Here is a 17,869-nt window from a genome sequence, read left to right on the forward strand (position 1 = left end):
GTCACAATACCGTCGCGGCAACACGCCTCGCCATTTTGGTCGCTCTTTGTGCGCCACTGTCCATAAAGAGTGTGCGTGTTTGTGAACGACTGTTTGTGCCGTTCTGCACCGAAAGTGTCGCGGATGATGCAGGGAAACAAAGGCCCCCAGCAGAACCACGGCCCCCGCGGCCACGCGGAACCGAAGAAAGCCGGAGGCACGAGCACCAACGGCCAGCAGCCCGAGCCCATGGAGCAGTGCCGGATTAACGAGGCCTTAACGCTGGATATGGACAGCTTCAGGAAACCCGGGGAGAAGACGTTCACACAGCGCAGCAGGCTGTTTGTGGGGAACCTGCCCACCGGAGTCTCCGAGGAAGAGATCGAGAAACTGTTCGCGAAGTACGGGAAAGCCAGCGAGATCTTTGTCAACAAGGAACGAGGCTTCGGCTTCATCCGGCTAGAGACCAGAATCATAGCAGAGATCGCCCGAGCAGAGCTGGACGACACTCAGTTCAGAGGCAGACCCATCCGGGTCAGGTTCGCGACACACGGCGCCGCTTTATCTGTGAAAAATCTGCCGGAGTTCGTGTCCAACGAGCTGCTGGAGGAGGCCTTCGCTGTCTTTGGTCAGATAGAGAGAGCCGTGGTCATAGTCGATGACCGGGGGAGGCCCACGGGGAAGGGAATAGTGGAGTACACCTCGAAACCAGCTGCGAGGAAAGCGCTGGATAAGTGCAGTGATGGTGCCTATCTTCTCACAGCCTTCCCTCGGCCCATCATCGTGGAGCCCATGGAGCAGTTGGATGAAGACGAGGGTCTACCGGACAAGCTCATCAACAAGAACCAGCAGTACAACAAAGAGCGCGAGCAGCCGCCCAGGTTCGCACAACCCGGCTCCTTCGAGTACGAGTACGCCATGCGCTGGAAGGCGCTGATGGAGATGGAGAAGCAGCAGTACGACATGGTGGACCGCAACATGAAAGAGGCTCAGGAGAAGCTGGAGGCTGAGATGGAGGCGGCCAGACACGAGCATCAGGTGATGCTGATGAGGCAGGACCTCCTGCGGCGCCAGGAGGAGCTGCGGAGGATGGAGGAGCTCCACAGTCAGGAGGTGCAGAAGAGGAAACAGGCTGAGCTCCGGCAGGAGGAGGAACGCAGGAGGAGAGAGGAGGAGATGAGAATGCGTAATGAAGAGATGCTGAAGAGGCAGCAGGAGGGCTTCAGAGGCAACTTCCCTGAAAATAGGGAGCAAGACATGAGGATGCACATGGGTGGCCATGGGATGGCCATGAATAGAAACTCTCTGGGTGGCAGTTCTGGTTCTGCTGGTACTCCCGGCATGGCCTCTGAGAATACTCCAATGATGCAGGGGCAAGGAAACGCCACCATGCCTGGAGGAGGTCAGGGTGGCTTCCCCAGAGGTCCTGGAGACTTTGGACCAAACAATAAGCAGCGCAGATTTTGAGTCGGAGCTATTTTTTCCTCCCCATTTTCATACTCGATGTATTTTAAAGTTCAGGTAGTGAACGTTACTTTTGGGCTTTGAAAAACGGTTGCATGTATAATTTTCTTTTGTTTGTTTCTTCTTCTTTTTTTCATGTGTACTTTTGGATTTTTTTAAATACTAAAATACCCAAACTCTCCCAGTGAGCCATGTGTTTAACTTTGTTTCTCATTAATGTATTTTTTTATAGGGATAGAAAAGTGTTTTTGTTCTGAACATGTTCTGAATGAGTTATCTGGAATAAATTCACAATTCCCTAAGAATTTTGTTTCATTCAAATTAGACGTCGTTCTCTTTACACGTATGTGTGTCTCCGTATATTTAACCCCTACAGTGAAGCTGTAGATTATTGATTAACTCTTTCTACGCAGGATGTAATCTGACAAGAACTCAGAAGGTGGCGGAAAAGTATAAACACACGTCCACAGTCCCACTGATGCTCCTGTGTTGTGTGTGTGTGTGATCAGCTGACTACAGTGATCTTTTGATATTTCTATCAAGAATGAAATTAATAAAATAGCAGCAGCACATTTAGTCACTGAAACCCTTCAAATGAACTATGGCATATATATATGATTAATTTGAATTAAATATAAGCATTAGATTATAAAGGAATATTGACATATATTAACATAGAGGAAGTTGTGGTGATGCCGGGGTTGGTGACTCATTTACAGCACAGACGACGCCCGCATGAATAGAACTCGGAGGATTGCCTCGTTCACACGGACTAACGAGACAGGATTACAGGAATCTGCTCTGATTCAGACCCGACTGATTATTCCAAAGTTCAAAGGTCAACAGCCTCAGCAGAGGGAAACACAAGCAAAGCAGTTTTCAGTCCGCGCCGTGTCCACAATGTCGACATCAGACGCTGGTGTTTGAGTTTCATGAAGACGCGGCGTCATCTACAGTGAGCATCATCATCATCATCATCATCCTCAGGAGAAAGTCTGCTCTGTTTCCACAGACTGAAACTGTCAAGGTTTGCATAATAAACAGCTGAAATGTGCTGATGTAGTTTCACCTGAACGATGCACGTGCACGCACTCACTCACTTAAAAAAAAAAAGAAAAAAGTATGAAAACAGAGAAAGAAAATCCTATCTCCATCCCACGATACCGTGCGTCCTGTGCAACAGGCTTTGAGCCAAGGAAACTATCCTTCACCCATATCTCAGCACTGAAAGTCCAGATAAGCATGAGCTCGCTCCAACATCCAAGCAGCGTGATAAATACAGCGCGTCGAGGTTGTAAAGAGGGGAAAGTGTGCGTTATATCTGCAGATGATCAGCAGGAGAGTGTACACACTGTACTTTAGACGATTCACTGGGAGATATTCCTTTGTTTTTCCTCTCTGTCTTCTGATTTGACTGAAGTACTATTCATGTGAAGACTATTATAAGCAGTATCCATGCAGTTTAATATTTCAATCCTCCTCCTGAGATAATCATAAATACTTACATTACTAGTCGTAATACGAGAGCTATACATTAACTTTACTTCTATCTGTGGTTCACGGTTCATTTATCAGGGAACGCAGATATTAATGTATACAGAGAAGAATTGTATAAATCTTACATCACTGTTTGAGTAACGCATGGTTCAGGAAACAAAGGTCCACTGAGCGTCGTACAGGTCGCGTTACAGTGACTAACGCAGATAACACAGAACAAAGACCATCACATCTGCCCCGTCTCATCCCGGCTATTTTGCCTCTTCGGTTTATCACAGATTGAAACAGCGTCGCACCTTGGCCCTGACAGTATGATAATATGACTTTATCTCCGCTCTGACCCTGACATGGGATAACATTAATGATAACGCTGCGATCCAGGAAGTCATCAAACGTCACAGTCCTCTCACTCTGTCACAGATCCAGACCAGATATTAATCTGAGGAGACCACATGGGCAGATGTTAATCTGAGGAGACCACATGAGCAGATGAGCAGATATTAATCTGAGGAGACCACATGAGCAGATGTTAATCTGAGGAGACCACATGAGCAGATGCTAATCTGAGGAGACCACATGAGCAGATGTTAATCTGAGGACACAACATGAGTAGATGTTAATCTGAGGAGACGACATGAGCAGATGTTAATCTGAGGAGACCACATGAGCAGATATTAATCTGAGGAGACCATGAGCAGATGTTAATCTGGGACCACATGAGCAGATGTTAATCTGAGGAGACATGAGCAGATGTTAATCTGAGTGATGTTCCGATGTTAATCTGAGGAGACGACATGGCGGATGTTAATCTAAGGAGACCACATGAGCGGATGTTAATCTAAGGAGACCACATGAGCAGATGTTAATCTATTGATCAGATGTTAATCTAAGGAGACCAAATGAGCAGATGTTAATCTGAGGAGACCACATGAGCAGATGTTAATCTGAGGACACGACATGAGTGTTAATCTGAGGAGACGACATGAGCAGATGTTAATCTGAGGAGACGACATGAGCAGATGTTATGAGCATGTTAATCTGAGGAGACGACATGAGCAGATGTTAATCTAAGTAGACAACATGAGCAGATGTTCATCTGAGATGACATGAGTAGATGTTAATCTAAGTAGATGACATGAGCAGATGTTCATCTAAGTATCATGAGCAGATGTTCATCTGAGATGACATGAGCAGATGTTAATCTGAGGAGACGACATGAGCAGATGTTAATCTAAGGAGACGACATGAGCGGATGTTAATCTAAGGAGAAGACGTGAGCAGATCTTAATCTAAGGAGACAACATGAGCAGATGTTAATCTAAGTAGATGACATGAGCAGATGTTCATCTAAGTAGACGTCATGAGCAGATGTTCATCTGAGATGACATGAGCAGATGTTAATCTGAGGAGGCGACGACATGAGCAGATGTTAATCTGAGGAGACGACATGAGCAGATGTTAATCTGAGGAGACAATTTAGCAGATGTTACTCTGAGGAGACGACATGAGCGGATGTTAATCTGAGACAACATGAGCGGATGTTAATCTGAGGAGATTCAAGACACAGCAGCAGTGAGTGAGTGTCACTACATGAAGAACAACAAACACATCTAGTGACATGACATGCTGCATTAAAGTTCACACTCAGGCCCAATGAAGTACACTGAAGTACGCTGAAGTACAGTGAAGTACTCTGTAGTAGTATACTGTACTGTGAAGTACTCTGTAGTAGTATACTGTACTGTGAAGTACTCTGTAGTAGTATACTGTACTCTGCCCCAACAGCGTTTAAAAATCGTATATGATTGACTGTAGATGCGTGTGTTAAAGGAGATGATAGCAGATATCTGGGATTAAATAGAGTGATAATCTTGTATCTTCCACAGAAACAGATTGAGTGATAAAGACACAGGTGTCTCCGGTGAAGACACCTCACACCTGTTACGTGAAGAACTCGGGCGTGTTTGTTGTTTTGGATTCCTCTGTCGTCTCTGCCTCCTCGTTCACGTCGCCACGGCAACCCTATCAAAACCCCTCCCTCGTTAATAATCACACAAAACTACAGATCACATATAATTGTGATTGGTTGGACGCTGCATCAGACCAGATAAGACAGGAGAGACGTCACAGGCAGACTGGGCATGTCCTCATGTCTCTGCGTGTCCTCCCTAACAGAGAGAGCGACTCTGTGTCTCAGTCTCATGTATCATCACACAGACTAACAGGGATTCAGATACACTGTAGTACTCCACTGTAGTACTCCACTGTACTGTACGTGTTTGTGTGGACTCTTTGTTGAGGGAACTCTCAGGAATCATGGTCCGTCTCGCTGCCCTCGTCGCTCTGATGTGCTCTTGTGTGGTAAGTTATACTTAGTACAGATACCTTTGTGTACCTTTGTAAAATACAGTAAAAAAAATGTTTTTAAAAGTCTTGACAGTTTTTGAAAAGGAGAGGAACTTTTCCTGTGATGAATTTAAATACTAAATAAAAGTGTACGTAATTTAAAGTACTAAAGTAACAGTAAGTACTGCTTGGTCACACCTGTATCATTAAAAAGTCCGGGTGGTGTAAATGTTCTGTTTAATGTTATTTTCATGCAGGAATAGAAAAGGTATTCATGCAGTAAAGTGTGTTACATTTTCATGTCTAAGTATACTTTATATCAGAGTTAGTTTTAGACATTTTCAACAAAGCAGAAACATTGTAGTATATTATATTTAAATCATGTAAAGTTGACACTGGTTCTTTTTCAATTTTTGAAATGGTACATTTTGAATGGTTATCAAACATTACAGACACACAGTGAAGTTGTGGCTAGCACTGTTGCCTCACAGCAACCAGGTCAGTGGTTTGAATCCCAGTTGGACCCAGGGCTTCTCTGTAGTTGTGTGTGTGAGAGAGACTGTGATATTATTTATGCAGAGTTTTAACAACTGCTCCCACAGCCCATAATAACCCATCAAATATGACGAGACAATGGAAGTTCTTTAACATAAACAAAGGCACCTTTAAGTACCTAAGAAACGAGTTCATTCATTTGTAAGTATTTGTTAGTATGTGTTAGTATTTGTTAGCATGTGTTAGTATGTGTCAGTATTTGTTAGCATTTGTATTTGTTAGTATGTGTTAGTTTTGTCAGTATTTGTATTTGTATTTGTTAGTGTGCTAGTATTTTTTAGTATTTGTAAGTATTTGTCAGTATGTGTAAGTAAGTATTGTTAGTATTTGTCAGTTAGTATATTGTTAGTATTTGTCAGTATTTGTAAGTACTGTTAGTATTTGGCAGTATTTGTATGTATGTGTTAGTATTTGTAAGTATTTGTCAGTATGTGTTAATATTTGTAAGTATTTTTCAGTATGTGTTAGTATTTATTAGTATTTGTCAGTATTTGTAAATATTTGTCAGTATGTGTTAGTATTTCTAAGTAATTATTAGTATTTGTTAGTATTTGTAAGTATTTGTTGGTATTTGTTAGTATTTGTGTAATGTAATTAAACTCTAAAGCAGGACAGCTCTAAGGTCACCGTGACATATATGGATTAATATTTGAATATATTCATTCATAAATCATAAAACTGTTACATTTGGATTTATGCAAACAAGGAAGTGCCCAAATAACTCTCATGTGCACCAGAACCACAGGCTACTATAAGATCTGAGGAGTTTTTCTCGTGTTGATTTGACGTGTGTAGTCCGTGCAGGTGCTGTCCGACACCCTACATGAGGCTGGTATCTGTGCTTTCTATGAAGAGTGTGCAAAGAACCCTCTGGTCGAAGGATCCCTCCTCCCTGCCAGAGTTCCCTGTGTTGACTACAATCCAGCCCGCCCGCTCACAGGAAAAGACTACAGGAAACTGGCCAGGGTCTGTATGTTTCAGTGAAGCACAACACAGCAGCTTCATCTGCTGTCATTTGTAGTTGACAGAGATGAAGCTTGAGTTCCTGTTGCAGGTGTGTCCCATGCTTGACCGCGGTGAGAACAACACCTTCGCCTGCTGCTCCAGTAAACAGCTGACGTCCTTGGAGGCCAGCTTGGCGCTGTCCAAAGTCATGCTGCTCCGCTGTCCATCCTGCGCTGACAACTTTGCCCACCTGCACTGCATCAACACCTGCAGCCCGAACCAAAGCCAGACCGTCAAAATCTTAAAGGTCATGAATGTCACTCAGCTGAACAAGACCATTGAGGTCGTTGTGGGTTACCAGGCGTTTCTCAGCACCGCCTTTGCAGAGGGTTCCTTCCAGTCGTGTAAAAATGTCAGGATCCCTTCGACGGGAGGCTTTGCCATCTCCGCCATGTGCGGTCGCTATGGAGCCAAACTCTGCAATGCCCAGCGCTGGTTCGACTTCCAGGGAGATTCCAGTAACGGGCTGGCTCCTCTGGACATCGACTTCACGCTGGTGAAAGAGGGCGACACCCAGGGTTTACCGAAGGGCGTCGTCCCCTACAATGGACGAGCTCTTATGTGCAACGAGACCACGCCGTCAGGAGGTCAAGTCTGCTCCTGCCAAGACTGCGAAGAGTCATGTCCAAGTGTGCCTCCCCCTCCGCCGCCCGCCGCCCCCTTCATACTGTTGGGGATGGACGGCTTCCTCCTTGTGGCTATTATCCTACTTTGTCTCCTGATATTTATCTTCCTGCTTCAGCTCTGCATCTCAAGCTTTTTGAAGTCCAAGAAAAGAAAGGACGAAGAGAAAGGGAAAAGAAAGAGCAAAAGCAAAGACCAGAACAGTAATGATGTGACTCGAATGGTTGTGGAACCTTCAGACGTGACCTGCGCTGACAGGAACAGTCTGGCAGCTCAAGCTTTCCTCAGCTTGATGTTTAAGAATTGGGGAACGGTCATGGCCAGTTATCCGCTCACTGTAAGTCCACGACACACACCTGTGTATGTTTAAATAAATGCATCCGTCATAAATCTTGCTCGTGTTTCCTCTCAGGTGCTGCTGTTGTCAGCTGTGGTCGTGGCGGTTTTCAGCGCCGGTCTCAAAGACATCCAGCTCACCACAGACCCGGTGGAGCTGTGGTCTGCTCCCAACAGCCGCGCTCGCCAGGAGAAGGACTTCCACGACAAAAGCTTCGGCCCCTTCTTCAGGACAAACCAGATTATCTTCACGGCACCAAACAGAAAAGGCCACATTTATGATTCTCTGCTGTTTGGGCCGCAGAACTTCAGCGGGATTTTGTCCAAAGACCTCATCATCCAGCTTCTGCAGCTCCAGACACGAATACAGGTAAGAAGAGAAGAAAATCCTAAAGGTGATAACGCAGTGCTTTTTGTAAATGCTCATCGTTTTATTGTGGACACTTTTTTAGAACATTGAGTTCTGGTCCGAGGATCTGAACCGAACAGCGACTCTGAAGGACGTCTGCTTTGCACCTCTCAACCCGTCCAACCCGTCCCTGACAGACTGTGCAGTCAACAGTTTACCTCAATATTTCCAGAACAGCTTGGACAACATCAACGCCAAGGTGAACATGACAGAGCTGGGAGTGACCAAAGAGGTGGACTGGAGAGATCATCTGTTCTACTGCTTAAAGTAACCACTCAGAAAAATGGAAAATCAAACAGTGAGTGACCTGAAGTTTGTCTGCGACTTAACCACGACTTTCCTTTCCTTCTTCCAGCTCTCCTCTGTCCTTCAAAGACATCACAGACTTAGACATGAGCTGCATGGCTGACTATGGAGCTCCGGTCTTCCCTTTTCTGGCTGTGGGAGGTTATGAGAGTAAGTGACTTCCTGCACCCTCAAACCGCAAACCATCTTCACATCTCACTTTAACCCAATGTTTGCTTTTTCTCCAGATGAAGATTACACAAGCGCCGAGGCTTTAATCGCGACCTTCTCCCTCAACAACTTCCCTCGCAGCGACCCCAAATTTAAAGTGGCAATGCTGTGGGAGAAAGAGTTCCTCAAAATTGTCGAAGAGTACCAGAAAAGTCCAGAGAACAGCTTCACCTTTGCTTACATGTCAGAGGTAAAGTAAACTCACATTTTACGAGTCCAGAAATCATCGCTTGGCCACTAATCCTTGGGTTGTCCCAATCCCGTCTCACAGAGGTCTCTGGAGGATGAGATTAACCGGACAACAGCGGAGGACATCCCCATCTTTATGATCAGCTATGCTGTCATCTTTGTTTACATTGCTGTTGCGCTGGGGGAATACTCGTCATGGAAACGTATACTGGTGAGACACAGATGATAATAATAATATTATTTACCACTTTTGATTGAATTAACAGGAGGATGAACCGCGAGGACGCTTGTTGTACTATATGTAAATATTATACTAGCTACATAAACACGCTGATGATTGGTTGATGATCTGTTGATGATCAGTTGATCATCAGTTGATCTGTTGATGATCAGTTGATCATCAGTTGATTTGTTGATGATCAGTTGATCTGTTGATGATCAGTTGATGATCTGTTGATGATAGGTTGATGATCGGTTGATCTGTTGATGATCTGTTGATGATCAGTTGATCAGTTGATCTGTGATGATCAGTTGTGATGATCTCTTGATCTGTTGATGATCAGTTGATCTGTTGATGATCAGTTGATGATCAGTTGATGATCGTTGATGATCGTTGATCTGTTGATGATCGGTTGATCTGTTGATGATCAGTTGAGGATGTTGATCTGTTGATGATAGGTTGATGATTAGTTGATCAGTTGATGATCAGTTGATGATCTGTTGATGATCGGTTGATATGTTGATGATTAGTTGATCAGTTGATGATTAGTTGATCTGTTGATGATCTATTGATGATCAGTTGATCTGTTGATGATTAGTTGATCAGTTGATGATCTGTTGATGATCAGTTGATGATCAGTTGACCAGTTGATGATGTTGATGATCAGTTGATCTGTTGATGATTGTTGTTGATGATCTGTTGATGATCGTTGATGATCAGTTGATGATCAGTTGACCAGTTGATGATCTGTTGATGATCGGTTGATATGTTGATGATTAGTTGATCAGTTGATGATTAGTTGATCTGTTGACGATCAGTTGATCTGTTGATGATCGGTTGATCTGTTGATGATTAGTTGATCAGTTGATGATCGTTGATGATCAGTTGACCAGTTGATGATCTGTTGATGATCAGTTGATCTGTTGATGATTAGTTGATCAGTTGATGATCTGTTGATGATCAGTTTATGATCAGTTGACCAGTTGATGATCTGTTGATGATCAGATGATCTGTTGATGATCAGTTGATGATCAGATGATCAGTTGATGTTCTGTTGATGATCAGTTGATCTGTTGATGATCAGTTAAAGTTCTGTTGATGATCAGCTGATCATCTGTTGATGATCTGATGATCAGTTGATGATCAGTTGATCTGTTGATTATTAGTTGATCAGTTGATGCTGAGTCTGTGGCTTCAAACGAGTCTGGATGAGATTCGTTTCGTTTAACATGGTACATATTTCGGTGGAAAGTCAAGAAAGTGAAGTAAGTAATGGATGAAACGTATCACCTGTGAGATAAGGAGGAACTGCAGCGGTGGCCTCGTCAGCATATACCGCGCTTATCTCCACAGTCGGAGCTCGTTGGTTTATTGCTCTCGCTGTTATACAATACAGAAGACATGATATAGCAAAAAAGATATGAAAATCAGTGAGGGTTGAGTGTACATTTAAAGTGTACACGGAGATAAAGTCTTATCTCCGTGTTGTCAAGGTGGACTCCAAGTTCCTGGTGGGCATGGGTGGGATCCTGGTGGTGGCCTCTTCCGTCCTCGCGTCCATGGGCTTCTACTCCTGGATCGGGATTCCGTCCTCGCTGGTCATTCTGCAGGTCGTGCCCTTCCTGGTGCTCGCTGTGGGAGCAGACAACATATTCATCTTTGTCCTGGAGTACCAGGTGTGTGTTTAGAAGTATCGATGACTAACCGCTGTCAGTCAGTAGTTATGAGTCGTGGTAACACGTGTCACTTCCTGCCCCGCAGAGGGACGAGCGAAGGCCCGGTGAAAAACGAGAGGAGCAAATTGGCCGGGTTCTTGGAAACGTGGCTCCCAGCATGCTCCTGTGTAGCCTGTCAGAGTCTATCTGCTTCTTTCTGGGTAGGAATGTTTCTTTTCTTCAAGGAGCGCGTGGATAATGTGCATCTCTGACATTAAAAACACATAGAAATACTGTTATGTGCTCACATGTCCACCTGTCTTACTTCAGGGGCCCTGTCCACGATGCCGGCGGTCAAGACCTTCGCTCTGTATGCCGCTCTGGCCGTGCTCATGGACTTCATCCTTCAGGTCACAGCCTTCGTGGCGCTGCTCTCCCTCGACGCCCGGCGCCAGGACAACAACCGCTGTGAAGTCCTCTGCTGTGTCACCGTGTCCACTCAGCGCCCCCAAAAGCGCAGCGAGGGCTTCCTGCTGCCCTTCATGAGGAAGTACTACGCACCTGTGCTGCTGCACAGCTACACCAGGATCGTCGTGGTAAACGCACACTCTCTGATGATCAGAAAGGTTGTCGTGTCGTATTCATCGCCGTCACTGAATACGTTTGTTCCTCTCTTTTCTGCAGATGTTGGTTTTCATCTTCATGCTTTGTGGATCTTTATTCCTCATGTTTAACGTCACAGTCGGTCTGGATCAGGAGCTCGCCATGCCTCAGGTCAGGAAGCAGTTCATGCAACTACTGTATATATACACACAGTCTATACTGTATATACAGTACATATACATATATGTAGTATGTACACCTTCATATAACACCTCCATGCTCCTTTTCTAATGAACGTGTGATAATGTTGTGTTTTTGGTGCAGGGCTCTTACATGTTGGACTATTTCAATTATCTGTACAAATACTTTGAAGTCGGAGCTCCTGTTTACTTTGTAACAAAGAAGGGCTTCAACTTCAACTCATTGGACGGGATGAACGCCGTGTGCTCCAGCGTGGGCTGCGATCAATTCTCCCTGACCCAGAAAATCCAGTATGCGACCAGTTACCCTGATCGGTGAGTCAGTGAGCGTGTGCGTCTGTGAGCGTGTGCGTCTGCAAGCGTGTGGGTCAGTGAGCGTGTGAGTCTGTGAGCGTGTGCGTCTGCGAGCGTGTGGGTCAGTGAGTGTGCGTTCGCCTTTTTCTCACTGACAAATCCTTGAACTTGGGCTCATCCTTGAACGTGGTATCACAGTGGCAACCTCTGGCATACCAGCCAATCACACGAGTTAATCATAAACTGACTTACACGAATGCCACTGAGCAGATAACAGATCGTCTCTCACACACACAAATAACTGTAAATAATGACTTGAGGGAACCTTCTGCAGTCACTCTGTGAATAACAGCGGTTATATTACGTCCACTGTGATATAAAATCATGATGACATGAAAGTGATCCCATCTGATAACTTTAAGGTGACTGTGACCGTTAGATAATCTAAAATTTACATCCTCCGGATAAGATTAGGATTTGATAGATGACTTCTAACAAACAGCAACACTCTTGTATTTATTTAATTTAATGTGAACATCACTCTATCATCTCCTCTATTCCCCTGATGAGAAAACTGCATTCTACTCAGTTTTTTAAAATAAAGATTAGACCATTGTAGGAAATGTGTCCTTCGTGATTGAGTTGAAAGCACTGAACTTTATTATTATTATTATTATTATTATTATTATTGTTGTTATTATTATTATTATTATTATTATTATTATTATTATTAACCAGAACATGACGTTTTCATGTGGAACAGAATGGAATGGGCGCAAAAAAACAACGACGACATTTTCCAGCAAACTGTTCCACACTCGCAGCTCACGACTGAAACTCAGACTCAGGATGACGCAACGACAAAACCCTTCATTCTGTGAAATATCCGAGTCTGTACACAGAGATCAGACCTGAGGGCAAGAGCCCGAAAAACAGGGGCAAAGATTATTATCACTGCTATTTTATCAACAACTGAACACACAAAGTGACAGAGATCAAAGAAAACAGGGGAGCATATATGTATGTGTGTATATATAGTTTTAAAGACATGAAACTGAGCTGATTTTCTGTGTTGATGATAAAAAAAAGAAGTATAACATTGTGCATCATGTGCATCATGTGTAGATCTTACCTGGGGATCCCCTCCAACTCTTGGGTGGATGATTTCATCGATTGGCTCAACCCAGGATCGAAATGTTGTCGTTTGTACACGGAAGGTCCAAACATCGGGAAGTTCTGTCCCGCGTCTGAATGTGAGGAGAAACCACACTGAGACACGGTCCGAATAAACTTTATATATTATATTATTTCACTTAACTCTGCCCGTGTGTTTCCACAGCGGTTTACGAGTGCGACAGTAAATGTATGAAGTCTCCCCAAGACGGCGTCCTGAGGCCCAACGTGACACAATTCCAGCGTTTCCTCCCCAACTTCCTGGGTAACAAACCTGACCTGCAGTGTCCTAAAGGGTGCGTTTCACGTCTGCACACAAACTAACACAAAGACGACTATGCGACAACATGAGAACAACACTGTCTCTGCTCATCTTCTCCTCACACAGAGGCCTGGGAGCGTACGACACGGCCGTGGTCATGGACGAGAGTGGAGAGATTATAGGTGAGTCCTGTGACTCTATGTTAGTGTAAGTAGCAAAATGAAACGAGCGAGTGAAGCTTCTCCTCGTGTGTTTGCAGCCTCTCGGTTCATGGCGTATCACACACCTCTGAGAAACTCTCAGGAGTTCACCGCTGCTCTGCTCAAGTCCAGAGAACTGGCTTACAACATCACGCTGAGCATGAGGAACGTCTCGGGAACCTCGCCTGACTTTGAAGTCTTTCCATACACGTATGTTCTTTAAGTTCTCTAAGTGCTCTGTGTCCAAGAGTTCTTATAAAAGTAATACAATAACACAAACTAAAAGGGAACTGAAATAAAAAATAAAAACTAGAGTCAAAATAAATGAAAATGAAAAAATAACTAAGTACAAATAACTAAAACTAAGAATAAAATAACTAAAACTAAGTAAACATAACTAAAACCATGCAACAATAACTAAAACTAAGTAAAAAATAACTAAAACTAAGCACAAATAACTCAAACTAAGTAAAAATAACTAAAACCATGCAACAATAACTAAAACTAAGTAAAAAATAATTCAAACTAAGTAAAAAATAATTCAAACTAAGTAAACATAACTAAAACTAAGAATAAAATAACTAAACTAAGTAAATATAACTACAACCATGCAACAATAACTAAAACTAAGTACAAATAACTAAAACTAAGTAAAACATAACTAAAACTAAGTACAAATAACTAAAACTACGTAAAAAATAACTCAAACTAGGTACAAATAACTAAAACTAAATAAAAAATAACTAAAACTAAATAAAAATAACTCAAACTAAGTAAACATAACTAAAACCATGCAACAATAACTAAAACTAAGTAAAAAAATAACTAAAACTAAGTAAACATAACTAAAACTATGCAACAATAACTAAAACTAACTAAAACTAAAAAAAAAAAATAAAAAACTAAGTAAACATAACTAAAACTAAATAAAAAAATAACTAAAACTAAGTAAAAAATAACTAAAACTAAGTAAAACATAACTAAAACTAAGTAAACATAACTAAAACTAATTAAAAATAACAAAAACTAAGTAAAAATAACTAAAACTAAGTAAACATAACTAAAACTAAGTAAACATAACAAAAACTAATTAAAAATAACAAAAACTAAGTAAAAATAACTAAAACTAAGTAAACATAACTAAAACTAAGTAAACATAACAAAAACTAAGTTAAAAACGAAGTAAAACAAACTCTAAACTATTCTGACCTTGTCTGTGTCTATAAAGTTTTGAGCGTGCATTCACATGTGGGCGTAATCTTCTCCTCTTGCAGGGTGACTAATGTGTTTTATGAGCAGTACCTGACCATCGTGCCTGAAGGACTCTTCAACATCTCCCTGTGTTTGCTGCCCACCTTCGTCGTGTGCTGTCTCCTGCTGGGTCTGGACCTGCGCTCCGGTCTGCTCAACCTGCTCACCATCATCATGATCATCGTGGACACGGTGGGCGTGATGACGCTGTGGAACATCGACTACAACGCCGTGGCTCTCATCAACCTGGTCACGGTAAGAACACGCAAGGGGGAGGGAGAGAGGGAGGGAGGGAGAGAGAGAGACGTGTGTGAAAAAATAACACAAGCTAAAACTTTGCATACATGCATGTTCTTTAAATTCTCTACTCTGTGTCCAAGAGTTATTAGAACCCAAACTTAAAGGGAACTGAAATAAAAATAAAAACTAGAGTCAATAACTAACTGAAACTGAATTGTGTGTTTATAAAACGAACTAAAACTAAGTAAAAAGAACTAAAACTGAGTGAAAAGAACAAAAACGAAGTAAAAATAACTACAATTAAGTAAGAAATTACTACAACTAAGTAAGAAATTACTAAAAATAACTGCAACTAAGTAAAAAATGACTACAACTAAGTAAGAAATGACTACAACTAAGTAATAAAAGACTACAACTAAGTAAGAAATTACTAAAAATGACTACAACTAAGTAAGAAATGACTACAACTAAGTAAGAAATTACTAAAAATAACTACAACTAAGTAAAAAATGACAACGACTAAGTAAGAAATTACTAAAAAAACTAAGTAAGAAACTACAACTAAGTAATAAAGACTACAACTAAGTAAGAAATTACTAAAAATGACTACAACTAAGTAAGACAACTAAGTAAGAAATTACTAAAAATAACTACAACTAAGTAAAAAATGACAACAACTAAGTAAGAAATTACTAAAAATAACTAAAACTAAGTAAAAAATTACTACAACTAAGTAAAAAATGACTACAACTAAGTAAGAAATTACTAAAAATAACTACAACTAAGTAAGAAATTACTAAAAGTAACTACAACTAAGTAAAAATAACTAAAACTAAGTAAAAAATGACTACAACTAAGTAAGAAATTACTAAAAGTAACTACAACTAAGTAAAAAATGACTACAACTAAGTAGAAAATGATTACAACTAAGTAAGAAATTACTAAAAATAACTACAACTAAGTAAGAAATTACTAAAAGTAACTACAACTAAGTAAAAATAACTAAAACTAAGTAAAAATAGGTAAAAGTAAGTAAAACTGAGTAAAAACTAAGTAAAACTAAAAACTAACTAAACTACACTAACTAAAAATAACTACAAGTAAGTAAAAATAACTAAAACTGAGTCAAACTTGTCCACTTTTATTTGCCGTTTCCGTTTCACACATTTTAATTTGTAGATTTTTCTTGTAATGGTATTTTCTCGCTTCCTTTTTATAACTTCATTTAAGCGAGTAAAGCACAACAGGAGTCGCTTGTACACGTGATAAATCGGTGGATTTGAATCACAACGTGTGATACATTTATCCACGCGTTGTTTGCAGGCCGTGGGCATCTCCGTGGAGTTTGTGTCTCACATGACGAGGTCGTTTGCTCTCAGTGTCAAAGGCACACACGTGGAGAGAGCCAAGGAGGCCACAGCTAACATGGGCACGGCTGTGAGTGACAATCCCGGACATACATCGTACCAATAATTTAGCTCACATACTCGTGTGTGACTATAATGTGTGTGATGTTTTGTATGCTGAAGGTGTTTGCTGGCGTTGCTATGACAAACCTCCCCGGCATTCTCGTGCTGGCGTTGGCCAAAGCTCAGCTCATCCAGATCTTCTTCTTCCGGCTAAACTTGGTCATCACACTTCTGGGGATGGCTCACGGACTCATCTTCCTCCCCGTGCTGCTCAGCTACTTTGGTACGTTGCGTTTCCTTTTCTATCATTTCTCATTCGATGCGTCTGAGAGACTCCGAGTGACCTCTGAACCGCCCTGCCGTCCTTCCGTCAGGTCCCGGTGTGAACAAGGCCGTGCTGCTGCAGATCCAGCAGGACAAAGCCAGGGCCAGTCAGGAGCTGGAGACGAGGAGCAACATGAGACAAGTTTACGACAACATCAGCTTTGACGACAGTGAGACGAAGCAGGAGCCGCACTCCAAACAGGCGGTGACGGACGCGAGCACGCTCTCAACAGTCGTGAAGAAAGACGAGACAGTGGATCGCTTCTGAGCGGAGGAGGAGGACGACGAAGACGACGACGCAAACAGAACTTGAGTCAATAAATACCTCTGGAACAAACTGCACAAGCACACGACACGACGACTTAGCAATGCAAGAGTGGAGTATAAGAGCGAGCATCGACCAATGAGAGACCACATGTCTGTACGGAGCCGCCGTGAAAAGACGGGACGGAACAGAAAGTCGACAAACGTCCTCGATTTTCGCTGTTTCTATTTTTATTGAAAGTAATTTTTTTGTATCGGCGCTGTTTCGACAGATCGAAGACAGAGTCACACTCCAGCATTTACGACGACGTGCAGTGACGCGGCCGCTGCTGCTGCTGCTGTAAAGAAAAAAAAAGAAGTGCAATCATTAAAACGCAATTGTTTGTTTTTATTATGTGAATAAATATTCTTATTAATAACATTTGGTATTGTATGTGTGTTTGAGTGCAAAAGGTTTTTCTAATGTAATTAAAAAAAATGCAGAATTACACGTTTTATTTACTATTGATTTTTTATCTTCTAACTCTGGAAAAACTTTGGTTCTTTTCATTTGAAGAGAAAACAGTTCCTTTATTATGAACACAGAGGCGGCCATTTTGGAACACCTGGACGTTACACACTGTACCTTTAAGGCAAACGACTTCCTGTGTGAAACTGTTTCCTCTGTAATCTCATCACACCTGTATCTACTCTCGTATTGACGAGTTACATGTTCCTATCTTGTCATTTTAATCAATTAAGCAATTAAGTCCATAGAGCGCAACCACACAAAGGAACAGAGGTCGAACAGAAGTCGAACAGAGGTCGAACAGCGTTAATGCATCATCAGGAGTCAGCCAAATTATTAAACTTTA

General features: G+C 42.1%; 2 protein-coding genes across 3 annotated transcripts; both read left to right on the forward strand.

The window, feature by feature from the left end:
* The first annotated feature begins 18 nt into the window (after positions 1-18).
* nono (non-POU domain containing, octamer-binding) lies at positions 19-1,748 on the forward strand. The gene has a single exon (XM_044026530.1). It carries the CDS (start codon positions 124-126, stop codon positions 1,444-1,446), a length of 1,323 nt encoding a protein of 440 aa, XP_043882465.1. The 5' UTR covers positions 19-123; the 3' UTR covers positions 1,447-1,748.
* A 3,296-nt stretch (positions 1,749-5,044) lies between these two features.
* npc1l1 (NPC1-like 1) lies at positions 5,045-17,244 on the forward strand. 2 transcript variants are annotated; one of them, XM_044027150.1, is made up of 21 exons: positions 5,045-5,301; positions 6,637-6,807; positions 6,896-7,807; positions 7,883-8,176; positions 8,259-8,482; positions 8,571-8,671; positions 8,749-8,921; positions 9,003-9,131; positions 10,634-10,816; positions 10,902-11,016; positions 11,126-11,391; positions 11,480-11,569; positions 11,723-11,913; positions 13,018-13,145; positions 13,232-13,361; positions 13,454-13,509; positions 13,587-13,737; positions 14,802-15,033; positions 16,342-16,455; positions 16,548-16,710; positions 16,802-17,244. In XM_044027150.1, exons 1-21 carry the CDS (start codon positions 5,257-5,259, stop codon positions 17,017-17,019), a joined length of 4,086 nt encoding a protein of 1,361 aa, XP_043883085.1. In that variant the 5' UTR covers positions 5,045-5,256; the 3' UTR covers positions 17,020-17,244. The 2 variants fall into 2 exon arrangements, with proteins under 2 accessions (XP_043883085.1, XP_043883086.1); XM_044027151.1 differs by having other exon boundaries at positions 5,053-5,301; positions 6,646-6,807.
* The last annotated feature ends 625 nt before the right edge of the window (positions 17,245-17,869 follow it).

This window comes from Solea senegalensis, linkage group LG5 (genome assembly GCF_019176455.1).
Source record: "Solea senegalensis isolate Sse05_10M linkage group LG5, IFAPA_SoseM_1, whole genome shotgun sequence".
In the NCBI taxonomy this organism is placed as follows: domain Eukaryota; kingdom Metazoa; phylum Chordata; class Actinopteri; order Pleuronectiformes; family Soleidae; genus Solea; species Solea senegalensis.

What these genes read in the sequence shown, in the direction of transcription:
- npc1l1 (XM_044027150.1), top strand. Translation starts at nt 5,257, where the DNA reads ATGGTCCGTCTCGCTGCCCTCGTCGCTCTGATGTGCTCTTGTGTG. An exon ending in CGTCATGGAAACGTATACTG is followed by an intron (nt 9,132 to 10,633) that starts GTGAGACACAGA and finishes CGTGTTGTCAAG; the next exon opens with GTGGACTCCAAGTTCCTGGT. An exon ending in CGTGCTGCTCAGCTACTTTG is followed by an intron (nt 16,711 to 16,801) that starts GTACGTTGCGTT and finishes TCCTTCCGTCAG; the next exon opens with GTCCCGGTGTGAACAAGGCC.
- nono (XM_044026530.1), top strand. Translation starts at nt 124, where the DNA reads ATGATGCAGGGAAACAAAGGCCCCCAGCAGAACCACGGCCCCCGCGGC.